General features: G+C 37.5%; 1 protein-coding gene and 1 long non-coding RNA gene across 8 annotated transcripts; one reads left to right on the forward strand and one right to left on the reverse strand.

Moving 5' to 3' along the window:
* Positions 1–3,104: 3,104 nt before the first annotated feature.
* Positions 3,105–21,470, reverse strand: CBLL1 (Cbl proto-oncogene like 1). Of its 6 annotated transcripts, none has more exons than XM_086396844.1 (6): positions 20,750–21,470; positions 14,799–14,966; positions 11,505–11,602; positions 11,030–11,113; positions 9,967–10,040; positions 3,105–6,587 (listed from the first exon to the last, which is right to left on the reverse strand). In XM_086396844.1, exons 1-6 carry the CDS (start codon positions 20,796–20,798, stop codon positions 5,549–5,551), a joined length of 1,512 nt encoding a protein of 503 aa, XP_086252970.1. In that variant the 5' UTR covers positions 20,799–21,470; the 3' UTR covers positions 3,105–5,548. The 6 variants fall into 6 exon arrangements, with proteins under 6 accessions (XP_086252970.1, XP_086252969.1, XP_086252972.1 ...); XM_086396843.1 differs by having other exon boundaries at positions 11,505–11,605; XM_086396846.1 differs by lacking the exon at positions 20,750–21,470 and adding an exon at positions 19,703–19,734.
* On the forward strand, positions 19,975–21,091 carry LOC147374344 (uncharacterized). 2 transcript variants are annotated; one of them, XR_015162653.1, is made up of 2 exons: positions 19,975–20,068; positions 20,530–21,091. It is a non-coding gene; the product is annotated as an uncharacterized LOC147374344 (long non-coding RNA). The 2 variants fall into 2 exon arrangements; XR_015162652.1 differs by having other exon boundaries at positions 19,976–20,068; positions 20,516–21,091.
* Positions 21,471–22,928: the final 1,458 nt, after the last annotated feature.

The following is a 22,928-nucleotide window of genomic DNA, read 5'->3' on the forward strand; positions in this document are numbered from 1 at the left end:
CTCAAATGATCTAGCACAAGGCAGGACTAAACTCAGGAACAATATAGATGCATTCTACAGATATGTTCCAAAGTCACTTATTTAGCACTGCACAATTAAAAATACCCAGAAAAGCAATTAGAAAACATTAATTCCAGAATCAAACAAATTATCTCTCATTATGGTTGTATATATATATTACATTTTTGTAATATTTTTTAGTGTTTTTTTTTTCTACCTGGACACCGTATTTTGAAAAAGAACATAAAATTTTTTGAGGAAAACTTAGGGACTACTAAATTTAGGGGTTAGAATATAAGCTCCTAATTGGCAGGGATCATATCTATTTTGTTCATCATTATATACCCGTGTCCATCATATAGGTGTTCAATTTACGTGTAGAAATCGAACCCAATCATTACATTCCTTTGCTCAGAACTTCACAATGGCTTGCTATGTCAGAGGAATAAAGTCCAAGCCTTTACAATGGCCTAGGAAGCCTGTGATCTTTCCATTCCACTGTCATTACCTCTCTGACCTCTTCTTACTACTCACTCATTTGTGCTATTCCTCAGAGAATGCCAGGCTTCTTTAAAGCCTTCAGATTTAAAGCCTTCAGATTCTGTCTTCTGCTTGGAAAGTTCTTCCACATATATATGTGGTTAACTCTTACCTACTTCAAATCTTTGCTCAAATGTCAACTTTTCGATGAATCCTATCCAGACTGCTCGATTTACAATCGCAAACCTATCAACACCACATTATTCTTACTTTCCTGACAAGTGTGATTTTATCACACTTCTAGCATGTTATATAATTTAATGAAATTTATTGGTCATCTGTCTCTACAGACTTGTGTATCCCAAGTGATTAGAATGGTGTCTGATCAAGTATACATATCATGTATCACTTATATGCAAAACCTAAAAATAGAAAAAATGAACTTATAAATCAGAAAGAGAACAAACTTAGTTACCAGTGAGGAAGGGCAGTGAAAGCTGCTCAGTCTTGTCCCAGTCTTTGCTACCCCATGGACTACACAGTCCATGGAATTCTCCAGGCCAGAATACCGTGAGTGGGTGGCCATTCCCTCCTCCGGGGGATCTTCCCAACTCAGGGATCGAACCTGGGTCTCCTGCATTGCAGGTGGATTCTTTACCAGCTGACCCACCAGGGAAGCCCAGGAAGGGTACGTACAGACTGGGAGCTTAGATCAACACGTACACACTGCTATACTTAAGATAACCAACGAGGACCTACTGTATAGCACAGGAGCTCTGCTCAACATTCTGTAATAACCTAAACAGGAAAAGAATTTGAAAATGGATATATGTATATATGTAACTGAATCACTTGGCTGTATACGCAAAACTAATGTAACACTATTAATCAACAATACTCCAATATAAAATTTTTTAAATTTGAAGTGGCATCTAGCATATAAATGAATATATTTCACATGATGGATGTTCAGTATGTATCTGAGTACAGGCCACGAAATACTACTTACCATGGATTATTAAGGTGCTTAACCAGAGCATGAAGCCTATTATTTAGTTGTCAGCTCTGCAACTAACATGATTTGTACACCAAAGTTATAACAGTGGTTATCTCTGGAAGGGAAAATTATGGTGGTGGTCAAGGGGATCTTTATTTGTAATATGACATATTTCTCCCCAAAACTTACTGCTTGTATAACTGAAATGAATACAAATTTTAAAACAAACAAAAAATTAAAAGGTTTTGAAAGCAACACATAGGAAGAAAAGTAAAAGGGAGTAAGATTTTTCAATGTGAAGACAGAGAACAATTTCAAAGGTAAATTAACAGGAAAAAGTGAAAGTGTTAAGTCACTCAGTCGTGTCCAACTCTTTGTGACCCCACGGACTGTAGCCTACCAGGTTCCTCTGTCCATGGGATTCTCCAGGCAAGAATACTGGAGTGGGTTGCCATTTCCTTCTCCAGGGAATCTTCCCAACCTAGGGATTGAACCTGGGTCTCCCACATAGTAGGCAGACTCTTTACCGACTGAGCCACCAAAAAAGACTAGATTAATAAGAAATAGACTTAAATACAGTATTAAAGTTGGTGCTTACAACTAACTTAGACTAGAAAAAGGATATTCTGAAGACATAGGCTAGATTTTTAGAAAGACGCGGTCCTGCCCAAGTGATAAAAACTCATGACCCACCACTGTTCATTTAAATCCTGTGATTCTGTAATGCCTAAAATTTCAAATGGGAGATGAGGAAATTAAAGTTTAATATTAAAATGTTGCTTTAACAATTCTGCCTTAACGGTTTTCCCCTCAAAGTTAGAAAACTGAAGGGGCATGAATCAAAACAAAAAATGTTTGAAAATTCAAATATTTTTATTAGTATTATTACCAAGTATTTTACCTGGCTTACCTCTCTTTCCCCTTTAAGTCTAGTATATCCAATATTGCTTTATTAGATCGTGCATATATTGTAGTACGTAAAGTCTGCTTGGTCTAGGCCACAACTGAACAGATTACAATTACAAACCAGTAAAGAAAAATAAATCCACTTCAGTTAGAATATAGTATGATTATGTCAAGCCTCAATTAACATCAATATACCAATTTGATGGTTGATCTAATAATCAGAAAAGTGTATTTTGGTTTCAGGTACTTGAGATTTTTCCACATACTTTTTTTTTCCATTAACGCTTTTTCAAAAATAAGTTTACATGGTTTTTCCAAAAAGACGTATGAAAGATACCCTTCGAGTACATCAGAACAAAGCCAAAACCAGCTCTGTATACTTCATATCATAAAATGACCTATTTCAAGTTTAAAAATACGGTCAAATTATCTTTTCCATTTGCGTTTTAGTGTTAGTCTCTTATACAATAACTTGAGCAAGTGGTTTTTTACAGGGCAAAATGAATATTAAGTAGTTTCTTACAATCTTTGCAACTGATAATTTTCTCCAATACTATATATTATACTCTGAACAAGCATGCCACTTTAGAAATATTAACGTTCACCTTGCTGGTTTTAATCTCCCAAAACGTGAAATTTTGCTGTAAAAGTTGTATCGACGTGGAAAATTCTGCAGTCTCCCAAATGTGTCATCATTAGGTAAAAACTCACCTAGGCAAAATAGTATTTATGCTTTCATTTTATTGTTTTTAAGAATTAAACTGCCACCTCAGTAGTCTTTTAAGAGCAATATAATGAAACATACATACATTTAATTTAGACTTACGTCCATCATAGCTTCAAAGGCTTCCCTGAAATAAGGCTGGGATTCACATCTTTTTCCTTAAGGAAAGAAACACTAACAGTAATTTTGTTATCCTTCTACCCACCCACCCTCATTCAAACAATAACTAGATGAATTCAAGTCTAACACCATTAAAAAAAAAAAAAAACTGTCTGCTACAACACATTCATCTGAACTGCCTCCCTGCATAACACATATTTCTTAAACCTAACCAAATATTTTAAAGCCTACAAGACTTAACATGTGGAATTTTACCGTGATAACATTTTTTTGTTCAATACATTCTAGTGAATTTCAATTAAGTCAGGTGAGCTCTTCATAAATAGCTGAGAAGCTTTAAAGTGAGTTTTGTTATTTCCTATTACATGAAACCAAACTATTGGTACTGAATTTTCAATAATATTTTAACAGCTCCTAAAAAGGGCCATTAAAGGTAATCAAGTTTGCACCAGTCCAAGTACCTACAGTAATATGATAGACACACTCACCACCATTTCACACTATTTCACTCCTATGCTTCTAATAACAATTTCTCATTAGAAACACCACATTAACACTGAACTCTCAAATTGCTAGGTGTGAAAAATCACGTACTTTCACTTAAAAAAAAAGTGTATTATTTTCAGCTGGTCATGGTTGAAAGGGCCATTTATATTATTTCAGCTCTAAATTTATAGATGACTTTGTATCAGTTATCCAAAGTGAGAAACTGCTTTGCCTGTTTCTGACAGAATTAAATGGTAAATTAGCCATCAGTTCACCTCTTGTCAAAAAGAAATGTTCTAAATTTATACACTATAAACTATTTAATAATAAACGGTATCTGTATACTACACATTTCATGTTTATGTTATGCACCATTTTGGGGGGGGAGGAAGTACTTCACAGGGGTGTATTCAAAGGATATATAGTAATATCCCAAGAATGTTGATTTATACATATGAATTCTGTATAAACTGTAAGTGGTCATCTTAGCTGGACTGTAACAAGCCCCTATAATGCAAAAGCTGACTCCGAAGGCACCTTATAATGCATTGAAATTCACAATTTAGACATTACTTTTCTCTTCAATACAAAATCATCTGGTAGTCTTCACTGTTGACTCTGCTATAAAAATGTTCCAAGTTTTAGACTGCTTAACCAATAAAAGAAACAGGAAGTCAGTAATAGTTAAGTTAGAGAAAAACACCTTATCATACAGTAATGAAACCTGAGCAACGCAAGTATGTGATTACAAGAACATCCTTCATTAATACAGTATTCAAATTCCTCCATGGCATTCAAATTATACTTTAAAACCCAATAAACAAGAATCCACTTAAGTACAGGATCAAATTCTACCATGAAATGAGGAATTACATAAAGCCTATTCAGCCCTAAATATTTAGTTTCAGACAATGAGCAGAGAGGAACACACTTCATCTAAAGAATACCACTTATACAGTTCTATAAAATGTTACTTAAGGTTAATTAAAGTGTGATGCATCATATGACTCCAACCATTCGGTAAAAAGCATTAATGAGTAACAGCATCCCCAACAGCTTGGAGCCTACAGAGTTGATTACTTTGGCCCTATCTTTCCAAAAATACAAGCAATGCCTCTTAACATTACAGACATAAATATTCTTAGTACTGGAATTTCAATGTATTTTGGTGCTCCTGAGGCTGCCTATAAATGAAAAGGCATCCAAGTGAAGTGCATTATATACCTAATATACCTCAAAATTTCAGTGCCTAAAATGTGAAATAATTTTCTACCATTTAACAGTCTGCCTTACAGTAAATTTCTATTAGATTTTTACTTTTAGGATTTTATTGTAACTTTGGGAAATTAGTGGTAAAACATATGGTTTAAAAAACAGTATGTGGCTGCACTTAAGTTCACATAAAAATAGCATTTTTACAACCATATTGAAGTTTAATCCTTTTACACAGGTTAACAAAATGTATCACAAGAAAAACTTAAACATTGGGTTTAACAAAGGACGTACTTTTGAAAGTGTAACAATGGAAAAATGTTTTCAATTTTTTTTCTTCTTACAAATGGTTACCTCTGGGTCAATTTACCACACTAGGGGAACAAAGTTCTTAAAATATAGCTGTGCTCAACTGAGCCACTTAACTGCACTACAGTATAGTACTTGAAATCAATCCTAAGGTCAAGATTTAAAACCATTTTAAGAGACAAGACCCTAAGTGTTGTACAGCCACCTCAGTAAGAGGCGCTTTTCCTTCCCCGAACAGTCAAAGCTTAAAGAAAAGATTGACTATACATATAAGTTTTGTTTCCTCATCATATCATCAGTTCAGAATACTATTATCATTGGTAATACGGTCTATATCTTGTCTGATCTGGATGATGTGGTCCAGGTAGTGGGGTTTGAGAAGGCGGACCCTGCATTCGTGGAGGAGGAGGTGGCCCTCTTGGTGCAGGCCATATACCAGGACTCATTCCCCCTGGTTGTGTAAATGGAGGGCTCAGAGTTCCTTGATCTTCAGTGAACTGGGGTAAAGAGTTGGGGTTGTAATGGTGAGGAGGGGGTGCAGTTACAGGTGGACCACCATGTTGAGGTGGGGGAGGTCCTGGAGGAGGATGATTCATATAAGGTGGCATCTGGGCAATAATATGTCCAGGGGGAGGGGTAATTGGTGGTGGAGCAGAGGTCATTGGTGGAGGTGGAGCTTGGCTATACACCAAGTGAGGAGTACCTGCGGCCTGGGGAGGATGTGGCATTGGATGGCTTATTGGTGGTGGAGGAGGTGGGGGTGGTGCATAATGTTGCTGTGGAGGCATAATATGATGAGGGTGCGAGACCACTGGTTGACCCTGATATTCAGGATGATGGTGAGCAGGTGCGGGGGCAGGAGGTGGTGGTTCTCTAGCACCTGGATTTGAGTCATCCTGAATAGGGACAGTTATTAAATTGCTGTGTTTTCTTGTTGAAATACGAAAGGTTTCCTGACTGACTGAGCGAGGTGGAGGTGGAGCCATGGACAATTCAGCTGGAGGAGCACGAATATCCTCATGTGGCTGATTATAGTGCTCGTGGGGCACATGTTGCAAAGGAGGTGGTGGCATCATGATGTGCTGCTTTGGCGGAATATGGCTCATATGGTGCTTGTCTGGCGGCATGATAAAACGATCAGGGATTTCAGCTGGTGGTGGGGCAATAGGAGGAGGATGAACATTTTCAAGTGAAGCCCGGGTAACAGGTTTTCCAGCTCTCATATGGCGGTGGTTGATATGAGCCTGTAAGTCTCTCTGAGACAAGTATGTTCTCTTGCACCCTTGAACAATGCTACACATGAAGAGAGAACCTCGTGTACACTGCTCAATTCGCTGCACAGGATCACTACAGCTAAATTAGAAGGGAAAAAAGTTTGATTTACTAAAAACAGACTATAAAAACAATGCACTAAATTTCAAAGATATGACTAGTTTTAAATTTTATTATGGAAAACTCTGCAAAAAGTTCACAATTAAAAGTTATAGTTAATATAAGTGAACCTTTAATCTTTTCCACTTTGTGGTCTGTTTGCTATTAAGCATCAGCATTTCTGTCAACATCAAAACTCTTAAGAAAAAAATTTTAAGTGTTTATCAAACAGAGTATGTTTGAAGCAAAACCCTTTTCTTACCAAGATTTAGAATTTATCTGATTTCACAAACAATTCTATGTTTTGAATCTGTGTGCAAAAACCCCCAAAACTCCAGGAAGGACAAACCAAAGGATCTTGTCAGAATCACAAAATGCAAACTTGTAGAGTATTTATTGACCAGTAAGCAATTTTCTGAGCAAATAATACTAAGTAGAAGATACTAAGTGAAAGGTGTTGCAAGAACTACAAAAATAAACAGGATCATCCTAACCATCAAGGTTCTTAATATTAAACAATATTTTAAATTCAAACCATGAATGCCAAGAGTCCTTTCAAGGAGGGGGGGTCTTCCTGAATTGTCAAATTTACTAATACGAAGTATTACACACTCCTACTTTTCTAAATTATAAACACTAAATTTAACTCAATTATTTTCTTAATGAGTCAGGGTCAAATTGTAACTATTCTTCTTCATTCACTATTTTTTAATCCACTTTTGCCTTTAGAAGGCTTCTTGAAACAATAGAAAGAAGACTGAACTAGGAATTGGAACTGGGATCTAGTATATTGGCTCTGAGATCTTGGAGAAGTTATTTAAACTTTATTTCTTTATCTGTAAAATGGGTTATAACATCTAACCTTAACTCATAATGCTTTTATATAGACTTCACCCTAGTTAAAAGACGCTTACTCCTTGGAAGGAAAGTTATAACCAACCTAGATAGCATATTCAAAAGCAGAGACATTACTTTGCCAACAAAGGTCCGTCTAGTCAAGGCTATGGTTTTTCCTGTGGTCATGTATGGATGTGAGAGTTGGACTGTAAAGAAGGCTGAGTGCCGAAGAGTTGATGCTTTTGTGTGGTATTGGAGAAGACTCTTGAGAGTCCCTTGGACTGCAAGGCGATCCAACCAGTACATTCTGAAGGAGATCAGCCCTGGGATTTCTTTGGAAGGAATGATGCTAAAGCTGAAACTCCAGTACTTTGGCCACCTCATGCGAAGAGTTGACTCATTGGAAAAGACTCTGATGCTGGGAGGGATTGGGGGCAGGAGGAGAAGGGGACGACAGAGGATGAGATGGCTGGATGGCATCACTGACTCGATGGACCTGAGTCTGGGTGAACTCCGGGAGTTGGTGATGGACAGGGAGGCCAGGAGTGCTGCGATTCACGGGGTTGCAAAGAGTCGGACACAACTGAGCGACTGAACTGAACTAGTTAAAAGAACGTTTGAAACATCAATGAAACAGTGAAAATGACAGGACTTAATGATTAGTTAAGCACTAAACATGTATAAGCTATCATCATTGAATATGCAGGCCAGGTCATATGACCTGTATCAAATGGCTCCATATTCTTGATTTTGAGTGGTGGTGGTGTTCCTTCCTCACTGAAGGCTGGTACTACTACTTCATACTTAGAAGGCCTCCCTTTAGTGGCCATTTGGCACACTTCTAATTTTTTGCTTCTAATTTGCTGTAAACTCTGAAATAGCTCCACAGTAACAGGATTGGGAGGTGGGGGGCATTTCTTTGGGTGATGCTTAAGCATTAGTATATAATATTTACATTAATTTGGGTTGTCATTTCTTCACTTTCTGACCCAGGTCTGTTAATCCAGATAAGCTTATGTTTTAATATCCCTAACAGCCAACCAGTGATATGCCTACTGAAGTTACACTGAAAAACTTGAAAACTAAATTCCCTTTTAAATATTAACATCAAAACACTTACATAAAAGAGAAAACCTTCTGATGTCCTCTACATGGTGTTTTACAACATCCAAAATCCCTTATCTCAATGAGGCAATCAAATTCACTATAGAATTTAAGTGGGTGTACACTGTGTTGGAAAATTAGGCACTACAGAAAATGAGGCAAATAGTGAATATGCACTTTCAATTTCCTAATTCTTTTGAATTATAATTATATTGAGAAAATATTCTTTAAACTCACACTATAAAATTAATGTGACTTTAAAGGGCTAATAAAATATTAGTTCTTACTGGTTTGTTAATGAATCATTCATTCTCTCCCACAGATGCCAATCTTCCTACACCATAAAAGAAAATTATCCCTTACAACTGTCCACAATTTTGTTATCAACTAATACTACAACCCTTGGGATAGGTTCTAACTTAGGTTATAAGTGACCTAGAAAGCCTACAGTTGTTCCAAAGAAGTTTCTCTCAAAATTTTTCTTAAATCTTCTATCAGGGGTTCCGAATTGATATAAAAATTCATAGTTTATTCTGGATCCTTTAAGACCATTCCCAAACAGATCACTATTGATCAACACCTCCCGATGATCTTAACGTGTCTGAGCCTGTCTTAGAACATGAAGGTGTTCTAAGATGTACTCAAGACATAATCAGGGGAGAAAGGCATTGAAACATGTAAAATATCATGTATGAAACGAGATGCCAGTCCAGGTTCGATGCACGATACTGGATGCTTGGGGCTAGTGCACTGGGACTACCCAGAGGGATGGTATGGGGAGGGAGGAGGGAGGAGGGTTCAGGATGGGGAACACATGTATACCTGTGATAGATTCATTTTGATATTTGGCAAAACTAATAAAATTATGTAAAGTTTAAAAATAAAATAAAATTAAAAAAAACACAACACATAATCAGATTTGAAGTCAATAAATAAAAGTTTATACTTACATAGTACTTGCTATCTGCTACTCATTTACTTCTAATAATAACCCAGGGAGGTAAGTACTATTATTAGCTCCATTTTACAGATAAAGAAATCGTCTATGTGACATAGTTAATAAATCACAAAACAGAGATTTGAATCCAGTATTTCTAATTCCAGAGTCTTTGCTCTAAATCACTACGTGATACTACCTCTCTAGCATCCCATTAAAATGAGAAAATATTTTAGGTTTACAATGCTAACTTTGTGATTATTTATTATTGTTATTTTGGCCAATGTGAATTAACTGATAATAGCTAATTAGCCCTATCCTAAGGAGAAGGTTATAGTCAACTCTTGGCTCACAGAGAAACATTAGCCAGGTCTACACACTTGACATCTTGCCACTGGTCTATATCATACCCTCACCTTTAACCTAGATCATAAATCATTATATCACAATCCTTATTATTTAAAAATTTAATGATGATCTTACCCCGGACACATCTTATCTCCCTTTTTTTCATGTAAAATAGCACAGTCATAGCAAAACACATGCTTGCATGGAATCTGCGAACAGAGACACGTTACAGTTAATATTCTAGAGCAAATTAAAATACTTTGATAAAAAGCAACAGTGAGTGCAGTGACCTAGACATAGAAGGCACTTGAGAACTGTTGGTTAAAATGAACATTTATTAAGTACTAATTACATAAAAGCAACAGTTAACCTTTTTCAGTCACAAAGCTCTTTGTGAGAATGCAATGAAAACTTTGGCCCTTTCCCCAAAAAAACATATACATGCACATTCATGGTCCCTACAGGTTAAAAGCTCCTGAAGAATACTGTACAATGTTTCACCTAATCCTGTTATCTCCAGGAAGTATTTCATGGCAGTGAAAGAACAAGTATCTTCTACATTTAATATAAGCAGGCTTCTTCCCTGGTAGTCTTAAGTTAATGAACTTACATATATTTAAAAATAAATCAGAAGGACACAGTAAAATAATGTTACACTATTTTAGAACTCATAATTCATTACTGTTATTTAGTTATGCCACACAGCAAAGCAACAGTGCAGAATCCACAGCTTCTACCACCACAGATTTAACAGTAAATTCAACTTTTTCCAACAAAAATGTAAAACTATCTTTTTATATTATCAAAATTACTATAAAATTACAGTTGGGGCTGTATTTTAAGTGCTTAGAATTCAATACTCAGAAATCATAAATAATATTTAATTCAGTTCTATATTAAAAATTTTAGCCTTTAGAAATACTGATTTTATTCTATTAAAGAAAAAATTTTTTTTTCCTTAAGGATCAAACCATCCAAAGAAATTAGTTTCCTTAATTTTTTACAAGCAATCCAAGAATCTGTCAAGATAATTCTTTAAATGCATATTATCCCCAAATGTTCCTTAGCTATTTTATACTTATTCGTTATAAACTTTATTGTTAAACAATAATAAATCTATCTACTTAAATTTCAGAGTCCTCATCTCTACACAAATATATAAATTTATAAAAACAGAATTTAACTTAGTTATACTTACCATTCGCCCATAAATTTTAATAGGTAATCCACATTTGTCACAGAAATGAACTGGAGTATCATCCTTTTCACCTAAGATGTTTATCTGTTGAAATAATTAAAATTTCCTTAAGCATTTCTAAAAATTATGTCTATAAATTACACAATGAATTAGTATAAAAGTTACTAAAACAATTAGAAATGAAGATCTCTTGATATAATTCCCACATATGCCACATTATTTGGGCAACCATCAGTTTTGGGTTTTTTCCCCCCTTTGACGGTGTTATTACTTATTGATTTTACTTGACATCACTGAAAATTACTTCAGATTATTTTTGGAAACAGTGAAATAGGGCATTAACAAACGATTTATGGGTAATGAAAGATATAATTATAATAAAAGTTCGCACTATTCTTTATGCAATCTAAATTGTCCTAATAAAGTATTTAAAATATTTCATTGTTCTAATAAATTTTTTTATTTTTACTTATACCTGAAAGTCCCAAAAAAGGTGTCCAGGAAATCTTCGTTGATTTCCAAACAGTTCACCCCCTTTACAGTCATACCGTTCTTCTTCATTATAATCAAATCCTTCTGAGAAAACAAAATGTTACCTATTAACTTTTTACATCTCAAATTTCATTTTGGAAATACAGGTACATAGACCTGTATTTTACATGGACAAAATAGACCTGTTCACTGACACCTTTCAAAGCTCCTCTAAGAACAGCATAATCAAGTCTTACTAAACAACTGCTAGAAATGATCCTGGGACCCATGCAGTCCAATTCTCATGCCTGAGAATATTGCAGTACTGGAGACCATAACAACACACAGAAGCGGAGCTAGGAAGGGACCTCTGATCTCTTCACTCCTATTCAAGGGCTCATATTAACCCACCAGACTATTTCTGGTATAAAACTACTAATAATTATCATCATGATTATTACACAAGATACTGATTGTCATTTATTCTGATAATCTATAAAAGTGATATTACATTGTAACTGGTATTAGTGCCAAAGGATTAACAAAGAATTCTGCAGGCTTTCTTCTTATCACTTAGAAAATTAGGTAACCTCTTCTTCAACTTTAAATTGAACCTGATTTTAGAAACCTCAACATACTCATACTTCATCATTTCAATTAAAACCTTTCTTATTCACCCAAATAGCAAAATTTATATCCTATCTACAAGTCTCCTCCCCTACACTGTATGTATCAATATCAATGAAGTTCAAGATGAAGATCAAATATGCTCAATTTCTCTGACCTGATTAAAAACTTGATGGCAATCCTCTCATCTTATACAAAAGAAAAGAAAATCAGTGAACAGTCTGATGGGGATTCTAAGCAGAATTCAATTACCTAAAGTAAAGCTGAGAAGACAAATCTATCCCTCCAATATGCCAGGCTTCTCACGACTTTTGGCCCTAGAACTGGTTAACATCTGCAGACAGACACACAGGCACAGATGCAATAATTTCTTGAGGCTGATACTGATACACCAGTGTACTGCTATCTAATTACCTGCAACACCAATGTAGAGTTCTTCTAAGTTACATCTGAGTGACCCTAGGCTCTTAGATGGCCCATTTATATCTTATAAAAGCTGCTGTCATCAAAAACTCAAAATAAGGAAAATTAATTTTTCTACTTATCTAAAACTCAGAAAATTATTGAGCAGAACAAGAGCTAAGAAAATCACCAGTACATTATCATTATCCAGAGTGGTTCAACCTATACTCCCATCATTAAACTATACATATATCTGTATAGATAACAAAGCAGCAGCTGCTGCTCCATCAGTAACCTAGGGTACTCTGTCTTTGGCCTTTCTAGTTTTAAAATGGAGAAGGCAATGGCACCCCACTCCAGTACTCTTGCCTGGAAAATCCCATGGCCAGAGAAGCCTGGTAGGCTGAAGTCCATGGGGTCACTAAGAGTCAGACACGACTGAGCGACTTCACTTTCATTTTTCACTTTCATGCATTGGAGAAGGAAATGGCAACCCACTCCAGTGTTCTTGCCTGGAGAATCCCAGGGACAGGGGAGCCTGGTGGGCTGACGTCTATGGGGTCATACAGAGTCGGACACGACTGAAGCAACGCAGCAGCAGCAGCAGTTTTAAAATAATTTTTTATAACTATACAGTAATGTATAAATAAATTATTGTGTAACAGTAAAACAATGCAAAAAAGCTAAAATCCCCTTCCTAACCCTTTCCTCTCAGATATCTCTTCATCCCCTCCCACTTCAAGTCACACCCCATTTTTGTTTTAACAACCAAATATGCATCCATAAAAGTTCCAAAGCCACGATCAGCAAACTTTATCTAACTTTATCTGCCCAAAGACCAATTAATACTGCCATACCTGCAATTACTCAACTATGCCAATATAGTGTGAAAGCAGCCATGTGTTGGGTGCCCTAAGCTCAGTCATGTCCAACTCCTTGTGACCTCAGGGACTATATACAGCCCACCAGGCACCTCTGTCCATGGGATTTTCCAAGCAAGCACACTGGAACAGGTTGGCATATCCTACTCCAGGGGATCTTCCCAACCTAGAGATCGAACCCGAGACTCCTGCATTGGCAGGTGGATTCTTTACCACTGACCCACCTGGGAAGCCCGAAAACAGCCAGACAACACGTAAAAGAATGGGCATGCATGTATTCCAATACAACTTTATTGATTAAAAACAGCACTGGATTTGGCCCATAGACCACAAAAACTGTTTTATACTCAAGAAATGGTGAAAGTCCTCTCTAAGGATAACATAAAACCCAGAAGTTCAGTACAAAAGACAAAGAATTGTCAAGCTTCTCTACAATAAAAATTTTATACATAAAATTCAAAAGACAAATTGGGAATATACACAACATATAACAAAAGCCAATTTTGTTAATCTACAAAGAACTCATAAAAATCAAGAGAAAGACAATCAAACAGGAAAAAAATGGGAAAAGGATATGAACAGATAGAGCCTAGAAAAAAGAAATGACCAATACTATGAAAACATACAGCACTACTCATAAATTAAAGAAATGTGTATCAGTACAAAAATCTGTAAAGGATAATAGTACCAATATTGGCGTGGGAGTATCAAGTGACGTACTATTTTTTAAGAACCATTTGACAACAATCTATTAAATTCTAAAATGCATAAATTCTAAATCCACCAAGTTATAAAATGCCCAAATTCATGCAAAATTTAAATTTCAAAATATACATACTAAGGTGTGTATTCTACAAAATATACATACTAAATAAATAAGGACATTTACTGCAAAATTGTCTCTAACAGCAAAATGTTTAAAAAAAATTGTTAAAGTATGGTATATCCTTAAGTGAAATACCTAAACCCATTTTCTTAAATAAGATACATCTGAATCTACTGAGAAGGCAGAATCTCACATGCATCTTACAAAAAAGGTGGGGGGTGGGGGGGGCAGTGATAAAGCAACTATGAAAATGTCATACCAGGGATTATTTGAGGGGGGAATAAAAATGGGAGAACAATTTTACTTTAGTATTATGTTTTCTGCGATACTGTTTAGATCTTTCTAAACAATAGATAGTATTACTTTCAACAACAAAAGAAAATAAATCAAAAATATTTATAAAGGGATAGAAAGTAAAATATGCCAAAATGAGAAGTCAAAAGACTGAAGAAGAGAATATTTAAGATAAAAAAAGAGGTGGCTAAAAGTAAATAAAATCACATGGCTTATTTGGTGGAATCAGATATAAAAGAAAGACTTTTGGACCTGTTAAACACATTACCTTCATCACCAGCTGGAGCCTTTGCAGGCATCCTGTTTATAGTCCTTGGAGTTCGAGGTGAAGCTTTGGCTTTGTTCCCTTGTTTGGAGATGAGCTTTATAGGAATTCGTCTTCGAACATCAAGACCACCCAATGATCCAGAACTATTAGTGCCTTGTAACTCATTGTCTATGTTAGGAAAAAAAGTTGTAATTTCTTTTAGGTTTTCTTTTTGAAGGTTATTCTGGCACAAGTATTAAAGCAATATACCCAACATCATGAAGGGCTCAGTATCTGATTTTAAATACTAGGCTATGTAAGTTCAAGTACCAATTTTCTCTATTCTGGATAAACTCTTAAAGCAATGCTTTTTAAGACATGGAGCCCTTTAAAAAGTTGACAAAAGCTATAGAACCTCTCCCTAAGAGGATGGACAATAAAATTTTCCATGTAATTCCAGAGGGGTTTATAGAAACATAAAATCCTTCATCAGCCTAAGGTAAGAAACTGTCTAGCAACTGTAAGATTTTTTTTTAAAGAAGGAATAAAAGGTAAAGAAAGAACAGCAAAAAGAAAGAAAACCATCATTTCCATCAAGCATGCAAAGTAGGCACTCAATGAATTTAGAAATCTGCATCTACATCCGGACAATCAATAAAACTGGAAACACAAAACTAACACTGACAATGGTAGAATTAAATCAATAATACCCTGAAAATGAAGTTAGTTTCAGGGATGTGATTATCCTCTTCGGTATAAAATAATTTTTCTAAGAAGCAGTCAGGAATATACTAAAAATTACCACACAATTTAGTAGTAAACACACACACTAATGTACTATACCATTTCTAGACGCACAGGTGACTGCGCTGTTCTTAGTCAGCACTGTAATGGTAAATTATGGGTGAGGAGGATGCAAGACTTCTGTACTTCAACTAGGCCTACACAACTGACACTTTCTATGTCTCTGTTACTAGCTTATGAAATAAATTTACTCATATCCAATGAGTAATACGAGCATTATTTCATAGAACTGACTCTATTTTAAGATTAAAAGCCACCTTTTTTCAAGTCCATGATGACATATTACAATCCAGAAAATATCTACCTTTATCTGCTAAAAACAGAAAGGGAAATGTCCTGAAGTGGGAAATGCAAATAATTTAAAACAGTAACATTTTAAACATGACAATTAGCGAACAACGCTATGTAACTGCCATTGCAGGAGACAGCACAGAGACATAACCAAACTATCCACATTAAATTCACTAAAGTCAAATTTAGAAGTAGTATTCTACCCAGCAGTAATCATCTCCAAGAATACTAGAATTACACATCGATTTGCACTCTTTCTCAGTAATACACAGAACAAAATTCAAAATCGGTCCTTAATTATTAATTTAAATATCTTTCAGTCTGCTTTCTATTATTATTTTCGTAACAGCTAACCTGCAAAAAAAAAAAAATCATGGGAATGGGAATACATGGACAGTTGAGAATCTTAAACTAGGATAAATCCATCTTGATTTAACTCTCCATACTTCAACAATCAATTAAATCAATACTTGATTTAACTCTCAATGTATCAACAATCAGATAATGCTTTCATCTGCTTTCACTCTAGTTGCATTTAGTTGCTAAATATCTACAAGCAATGAAGTAGCAAAAAGATAATAATGTATTTCATCTGCTTTGACTCTAGCTGTTTAAAGTACCTACAAACAATGTAATAGCAAAAAGGTATGACAGAATGATTTTTTTTTTGCTTAGAAGGTAATTCCTGATTTTTCAATGAATTAAAAAAATAGCAACTTATCAGAGACAGTTCAATGTTGTCTTTCCGACAGTAAAAGAACTCTGAACGGTTCTTCCTTGGTGAAACAACACTTCATTACTACAAGTCCTTTTCACACTACCCTAGACATCTGAGGTCACAATTATGACTTTCAAGAGCCTACTGCCCTCTAACATCTTGCAGCCTGCCTCAGACTCCAAGTTCAAGCTGTTAATAGTGACATCACTCTGGGTTTATCTTGGGGCTTGGGAGGTTTTTATTATGAGTCAAAGTATACTTTTGAATATCACAACTAAAAATCCTAAAACCCTAACAACAAAAGTCCTTGGATATTATAGAAAGTGAGAATTAAGGAGGTAACCACTCATATGAAGTGAAATCCACTGTAAAAGGCCTAATACGGAATATTGTATTATATAGGTTTTTAAAAGATTTGTGCAGAATCTTATCTTGAATTAAAGGAATCAAGAAATATTTTTACAAAATTTAGGTTACAGTTACAACTAAGTGCTAATCTTTAGAATGGCTAAAGACTCAATCAACTGTTAATTAGCAGTTTCTTAGAGTAATTTTCTATTACAATACTACAGGATAGCCTTCTTTTTATGACTGACAATTTCAGCACATTCCCAAAACCAGTCATTTTTGCATAACATTCAAGAGTTCCATCAATCTCCCCAGGGGCCTCTTTTAATCCTTTGATATTAGAATTTTCCTTTTGAGATGCCTATCCTGACATAATGTGTTCAATTTACTGGCTATCTGGCACGTCCTCATTTCCCAATGATTTTATTTGTGATTCAATCACCAAACTCACATTTATGAATATCATAAAAACTTGAATATTTTGTAAGGTTTGTAATCACAATCAGTGTACAACATTTAATACCATTTTCTGACACGAAACTGCTAAGGACACTGCCTTATAAGGAAATTAACTAAAAAACAAAAAAAGAAAAGAGGCTCATGCTAAGCAGCAGGGATATCTGAGTAGGAACTATTTTTTCAAGTGGTCAGTTCATTAGTGAATATTTCCATGTTAGGATGACTTTTACTTTCTTAGGCAACTTTTAACTTAGAAAGTAGGATAATAAATACTCAGATACACACCAACCCACATTACAATTTCCTAACATAATAAACTGTGAAAAGTGCTCGACTCCCAATTCCAGTAACAGGCTCAAATGAGAAACATTTCACTAACGTGGCACGTTTGCTTCTCTAACACCAAGATTTCACGGTTTCAATTCTATAAAACCTCCAAATACTAGAGTTCCCTAGAGCCTGCTGCTAGGCCCTCTTCTCTACTGTTTTGCCTTTCCTTAAGTGATCCCATCCATCCTCACGCCTTAAAATCATTCCAAACAAACTGCCCTATGATTTCCACTTGACATCTCCCCTTCTATGTCCCAACAAACACCTCATACTTAGCAGTTCAAAGTCTTGTTGCCAGATTCCCATTTGTTACCTCTACTCCATTTAAAAAAAAAAAAGGTATTTTTCTCCCAAGTCCTCCAGTAAAGGACACCACTCAAACTAGAACCCTACACACCTTTCCTTTCTCTCACATGCCTCCAAACCAATCCACCAGGGCCTGAGTTCTATCACCAAAATATTCACTGAATCTGCCCATTCCTGTTTTTAGTAAACCAAGCCACCGTCACTAAACCACGCTTCCCTTCTGGTCTATTGCAACCACTTCCTAAATTTTCTATTTATCTTGCCTCCTTCTCTTACACCATTCTTCATACAACAGCCTATTACACTTTAAAGAGAGATTATGTTCCTCCTCTACTTCTGTTCAATGGCTTCATATTGCACTGAAAATAACACTCAAATCTTTACCATGGACTTCAAAGTCTTGCACCACCCGACTCCTGCCTTCCTTACCAATCTTATCTTAGGGCTCTTTCCCTCTACATAAGTGCAGCTGACTGGTTTTCTCTTCATTTTCCTCCCTCAGAGTCTTAGTACGTGCTATAAACGCTTTCCACGTGATTTACGCCAAGCTGGATTCCTCTCATCCATCAGATCACAGCTTACAAATGTTACTTTCCTAAAAAGACTCTTCTGACCACCATCTCTGAAGCTTCCACTTTCCACAGCCCCATATGTCTTCTTCAAAGCCCTCATAATCTGTATTTCTAAAAACTTGTTCATTGTGCTTTTCCCAATAGAACGTAACTTTCATGAGGACAGGTACCCAGTTCATCTTGTTTACCATTCCACCTCCAGGCCTAGAAGAATATGTGTATATACATACGTGTATGTGTGTCTGTGTGTATATATATATATATATGAAATTAAGTGGACAGTTGATGACTGAGGAATCCTAACTAATACTTGATACTGGGAAAAAGCCTTTTATCACCTTACTAGTAATACGGCTGATACAACTGAACGGAGCAGTATCTAACTCCAAATGCACTCATTCAACATCCAAAAACTGCAAGGAAGCAAAAGACAAAAAACACTTAAGAAAGAATGGAGTCATTCTTACTTGGAGAAAGTGATGAGAATATCTTGATTTTAAGCTCAAGACTGGTGGTGGTTAAGGACCACAGCTGAAGCGCGGGGCATGCTATAGGCTTAAGCAGAAAAGCTGCTCCCGGTATCATTCCAAAAACCATATCCGACTCCCTTCTCCCACCTCTAGTCCAAGAAACACCGGAGAGACGACGACAGGCAGTGACCACCGCAGCACCCGCCCAAATCTGACTGAAACAGCAGGAAGTCTCTAACCCACTCTATCACATCGACTCCCAGCGTAATGAGACTTCCCAGACTCTACCCGCCAGTCCCCATAACGTAGGGCAGAGCACCCCAAATGAGGGGAAAAACTGCCGGCGCTCTGTCCTCTCCGCGAAGCCCGCGCCTCCCGCGGTGCCGGGTCCGGGCTCAGAAGGAGCTGCCGTTGCCGGCACCGAGGCTGTAGGTACCACATCCGAGGGTAGGCCAGGAAGTAGCAGGCCCTCGCCGGACACGGGAAGGGGGTCTGTGACATTCCTTCCTCGCCGCCACACCCCAGTGCTGTAAGGCGAATGTAACCCCTCTATGTTCGCTGGGCGACCCGTCCCCGGCCGGCCAAGGGGGCATGGAACCTGGACCCCCACTGCCTCCGCCTCCTTACCAGTGTGATCCATGATTCGACTCGCAGGGCACAGTGGGAGCGGAAGTCAACCGCGCCGGAGTCGCAGGGAGCGCGTGCGCGGTACCTTCCGGAGCCCGGGAGGCGGAAGTGTGGTCAGGTGAAACCAGGTTGGTTCCCTCCAAAAGTTCCCTTCTCTTGCGTCCGCTAGCCGACTCCGGTGAGGGAGTCAGGCTCAGTTCGGGCAGAGAGAGAAAAAGCGAGTACGCGGGGAGCGTCAGTGTAGAGGCTGCTAAAGGTTCCTCTCTTGTGCTTCCAGAGGAAGTAGCCTTTTAATGTGGAGCGGAGACTGACGGGAACGGGGGAGGGAGAGAGCCGGTAGTAGCCGGAGGACTAAGCTCGCGGCAGGTAAGGCGGCCGCCGCGCCCCGCACCGCCGCACCCCCAACCCCGCGCGGAGCTTTGCCTTCTGGGACTTGTAGTGCCCCCGGCCGGGACCCTGGTGCCGACCTAGCCCAACTGCGCAGGCTCAGCCGTTGGGCTGTCCCCACCCCGGCGGGCGGAGTAACGGTTTGGAATCCCCCAGAGTCCGCGAGCTACGTTCTCCGGCACCCCCGGTCAAGGAAGAGTGTAAACACGCGCGCTCCGGAAAGCGTCCTCCAGCGGGAGGTTGCCTAGGGGACGGTTGAGCTGTGTAAGGCTACCAGCTAGAGAGAAAAGCTCTGTGCATATATGTCTACATTTTGCTTTGCCGTGATGAGCTGCACAGACCCACGCAGAGCTGACTTGGGTATCTACCCCGGTTCCCATCTCTCAAGTTGCTAACAGTTGAAACCCATTTCTAACGCTTGATTAGCATTCATTTTCTAGGGAAACCTCCCCCTCCCCCTAGAACTCCTGTCCTAAGGACTGTACGCGGGGCCAGGTGGAGGACGGATGCGGCGCAGCCGACTCTTAATAAAGGTCAGCGGGGACTCCAGTGCGGAGTAGAGCTGAGAATGGGGAGAGAACGTTAGGGCTGGCCGCGAGGGAGCCATGAAAAAGGGGAAAGGCCTAAAATGAAGAGACAAGTTACCGCCACGGGCAGTACCTAGTTCCAGTTCTTGGTCCCAAGGGTTGGTGGTTGCTGCAGCTTTCATCGTTCTCAGCCGAAACAAAAGACAAGTGCCAAAGAGTGATTCCTGAGGACCTTCTGGGCCGTCTCCACCTCGCGACCCTGGCGCATGTGTCCACTCCCTTCTCCAGCCCTTCACACTTGATGATCTCGAATGAGTAGAAAGGAGCACGATTAGTGGAAAACACAAGCTGGGGAGTCAAGGGATTTGGGTTCTATTCTTGTCGTCCCTTGGTGACGACATCATTACCTTGTGTTATGCACGCTTTCAGTGCCAGAGTTCCTAGATCAATTAAAGATTATTGTGTCGACCTCTTAGAGAAGCGGTTTCATGGTGCTGAATTCGGAGTCAAGTTATGTGTAGCGATGTGCTCTATCTGTATAGTTAACCAGTGAGAGCTTGGAAGAATAATGATGAGTAATACTGTAAGTGTTCTGTGTTATTTGGTGAATGTTTTGGTGGGATCTTTTAAAAGACTTACCGTTTGTGCAGCTTTATAAACAAGTTTTTAGGTCCATTCACAACTAAGGACAATTGTGATTCAGAGTTACTCCTGCTTTTGTTAAAATGTAAGTTTCTGTATCCCTAAGTGGTTTTCAAGATGCTTTCAATTGCTGGGCATTTTTTGTGTTTTGCAAGTTGGAGGAAACAACCTTTCTTCCATACTTCCCTGTTTCTCTAAATACAATACTGATATGAAAATCAAGCATTTTCCACCAATTTTGTGTGTAAAAGAAAGTAGTTGTCACCTAGAAAGTGTTTTTTTAATTTTTTTTGATCCTCATATTTAGCCTATCAACCATCCTTCAGACAAGATCAGTTGCATTCAGGGTGGTATGGCCATAAACTCAGTCATACTTCAGATTGATGCAGATCCAGGTTCAGAATAATAATATTAGTGTCTGCTGATGCTATTTAAAGAATTAGAATTTTTTTTAAAAAGTCTTCAAACTGTGTTTTATGTAATTTAATATGTAAGTCAGAAGTTATGTCAGCATTTTATGGTGCATCAAGTTATGAAAATTTACTAAAAGGAAACTCACATGTTTAGATTTCTTATTGCTAAAATGTTAGGTAAACATTTAAATTATTTGATTTGACCTCGTGCTTTTATGCATTTCTATAGCATCTGTGCTCTATATTCACTTTCCCCTTAACTATATCCTTACTTTACTAGTACAGTGGCAATATGACAAATTAATTTCTTCCTCAAAAATGATAAGAGAAATTGTATGTAACATTTTATTACTGCCCTCTGGTATCCATTGTTGCTAACCTTTGTGCTGTAAGCAGTCACAATTTTACTGAAAGTCAACATTTATACTTAATTTATAGCTTGGTACTGTCCTAAGGTTTATAAAAATGAAACATCATGGTAATGGACAATCAGAAGCACCAAGGTATATATCATATTTTCATCTTATTGACAGACATCTGCTAGTCAGTGCTCTTCAAGGTGTTTTGATGACCTTGCATTTAAATACATAGCACTATTTACTTACAAAAAAATAGGATGTATGTGTCAGAGAGCTTGAGACTCCTCAATGGCAGATCAAGGGCAGTAACTTTCATTTCTTTAATTTTTTTTTTGTTTTTTCCCCTCACTGCAGTCTTATGGAATTTTAGTTCTGGAACCACATATCAAATCCTGCCCCCTGCAGTGGAAATGCCAAGTCTTAACCACATGCTCTTTTAATTGTAACACTGTAGTGCCTAAGACCACAGAAGGAAAAAAAACATATAAATAATGGTTCCTATATGCAGAACCATATAGCCTAGCATTTATAGAAATAATTAAAAACATGGAATTACATTCTGTGTCTTTCAGGAGAATGCAGTGCTACCTACATTCAGAGAAAATTATGAGCTGAGGGAAGTTAGGTAGACTGACTTTATCTTGATGAACAGGATTGCATTTGAAGGTGAGAAGAGAAATGAAAGAGGCACATCAAACCAGAAAGAGCAAGGTCACAGATGTCATAGCTTCTATAGAGAACAGTGATCAGCTTCACTTTGGTCCATGTTTGGGAATACTGAAAAATAAGGTTTGATTATAGAGAGCCTTGAAAAGAAGATTTCAGAGTAACAGTTCAGAAAGAGCATATAGACAAAACCTAGCATGTTATGTTTATGAAAACAACACAATTCAGCAAG

Source organism: Bos grunniens, chromosome 4 (genome assembly GCF_055505025.1).
Source record: "Bos grunniens cultivar Pamir isolate PY7600 chromosome 4, Bosgru_T2T1.0, whole genome shotgun sequence".
Classification (NCBI taxonomy): domain Eukaryota; kingdom Metazoa; phylum Chordata; class Mammalia; order Artiodactyla; family Bovidae; genus Bos; species Bos grunniens.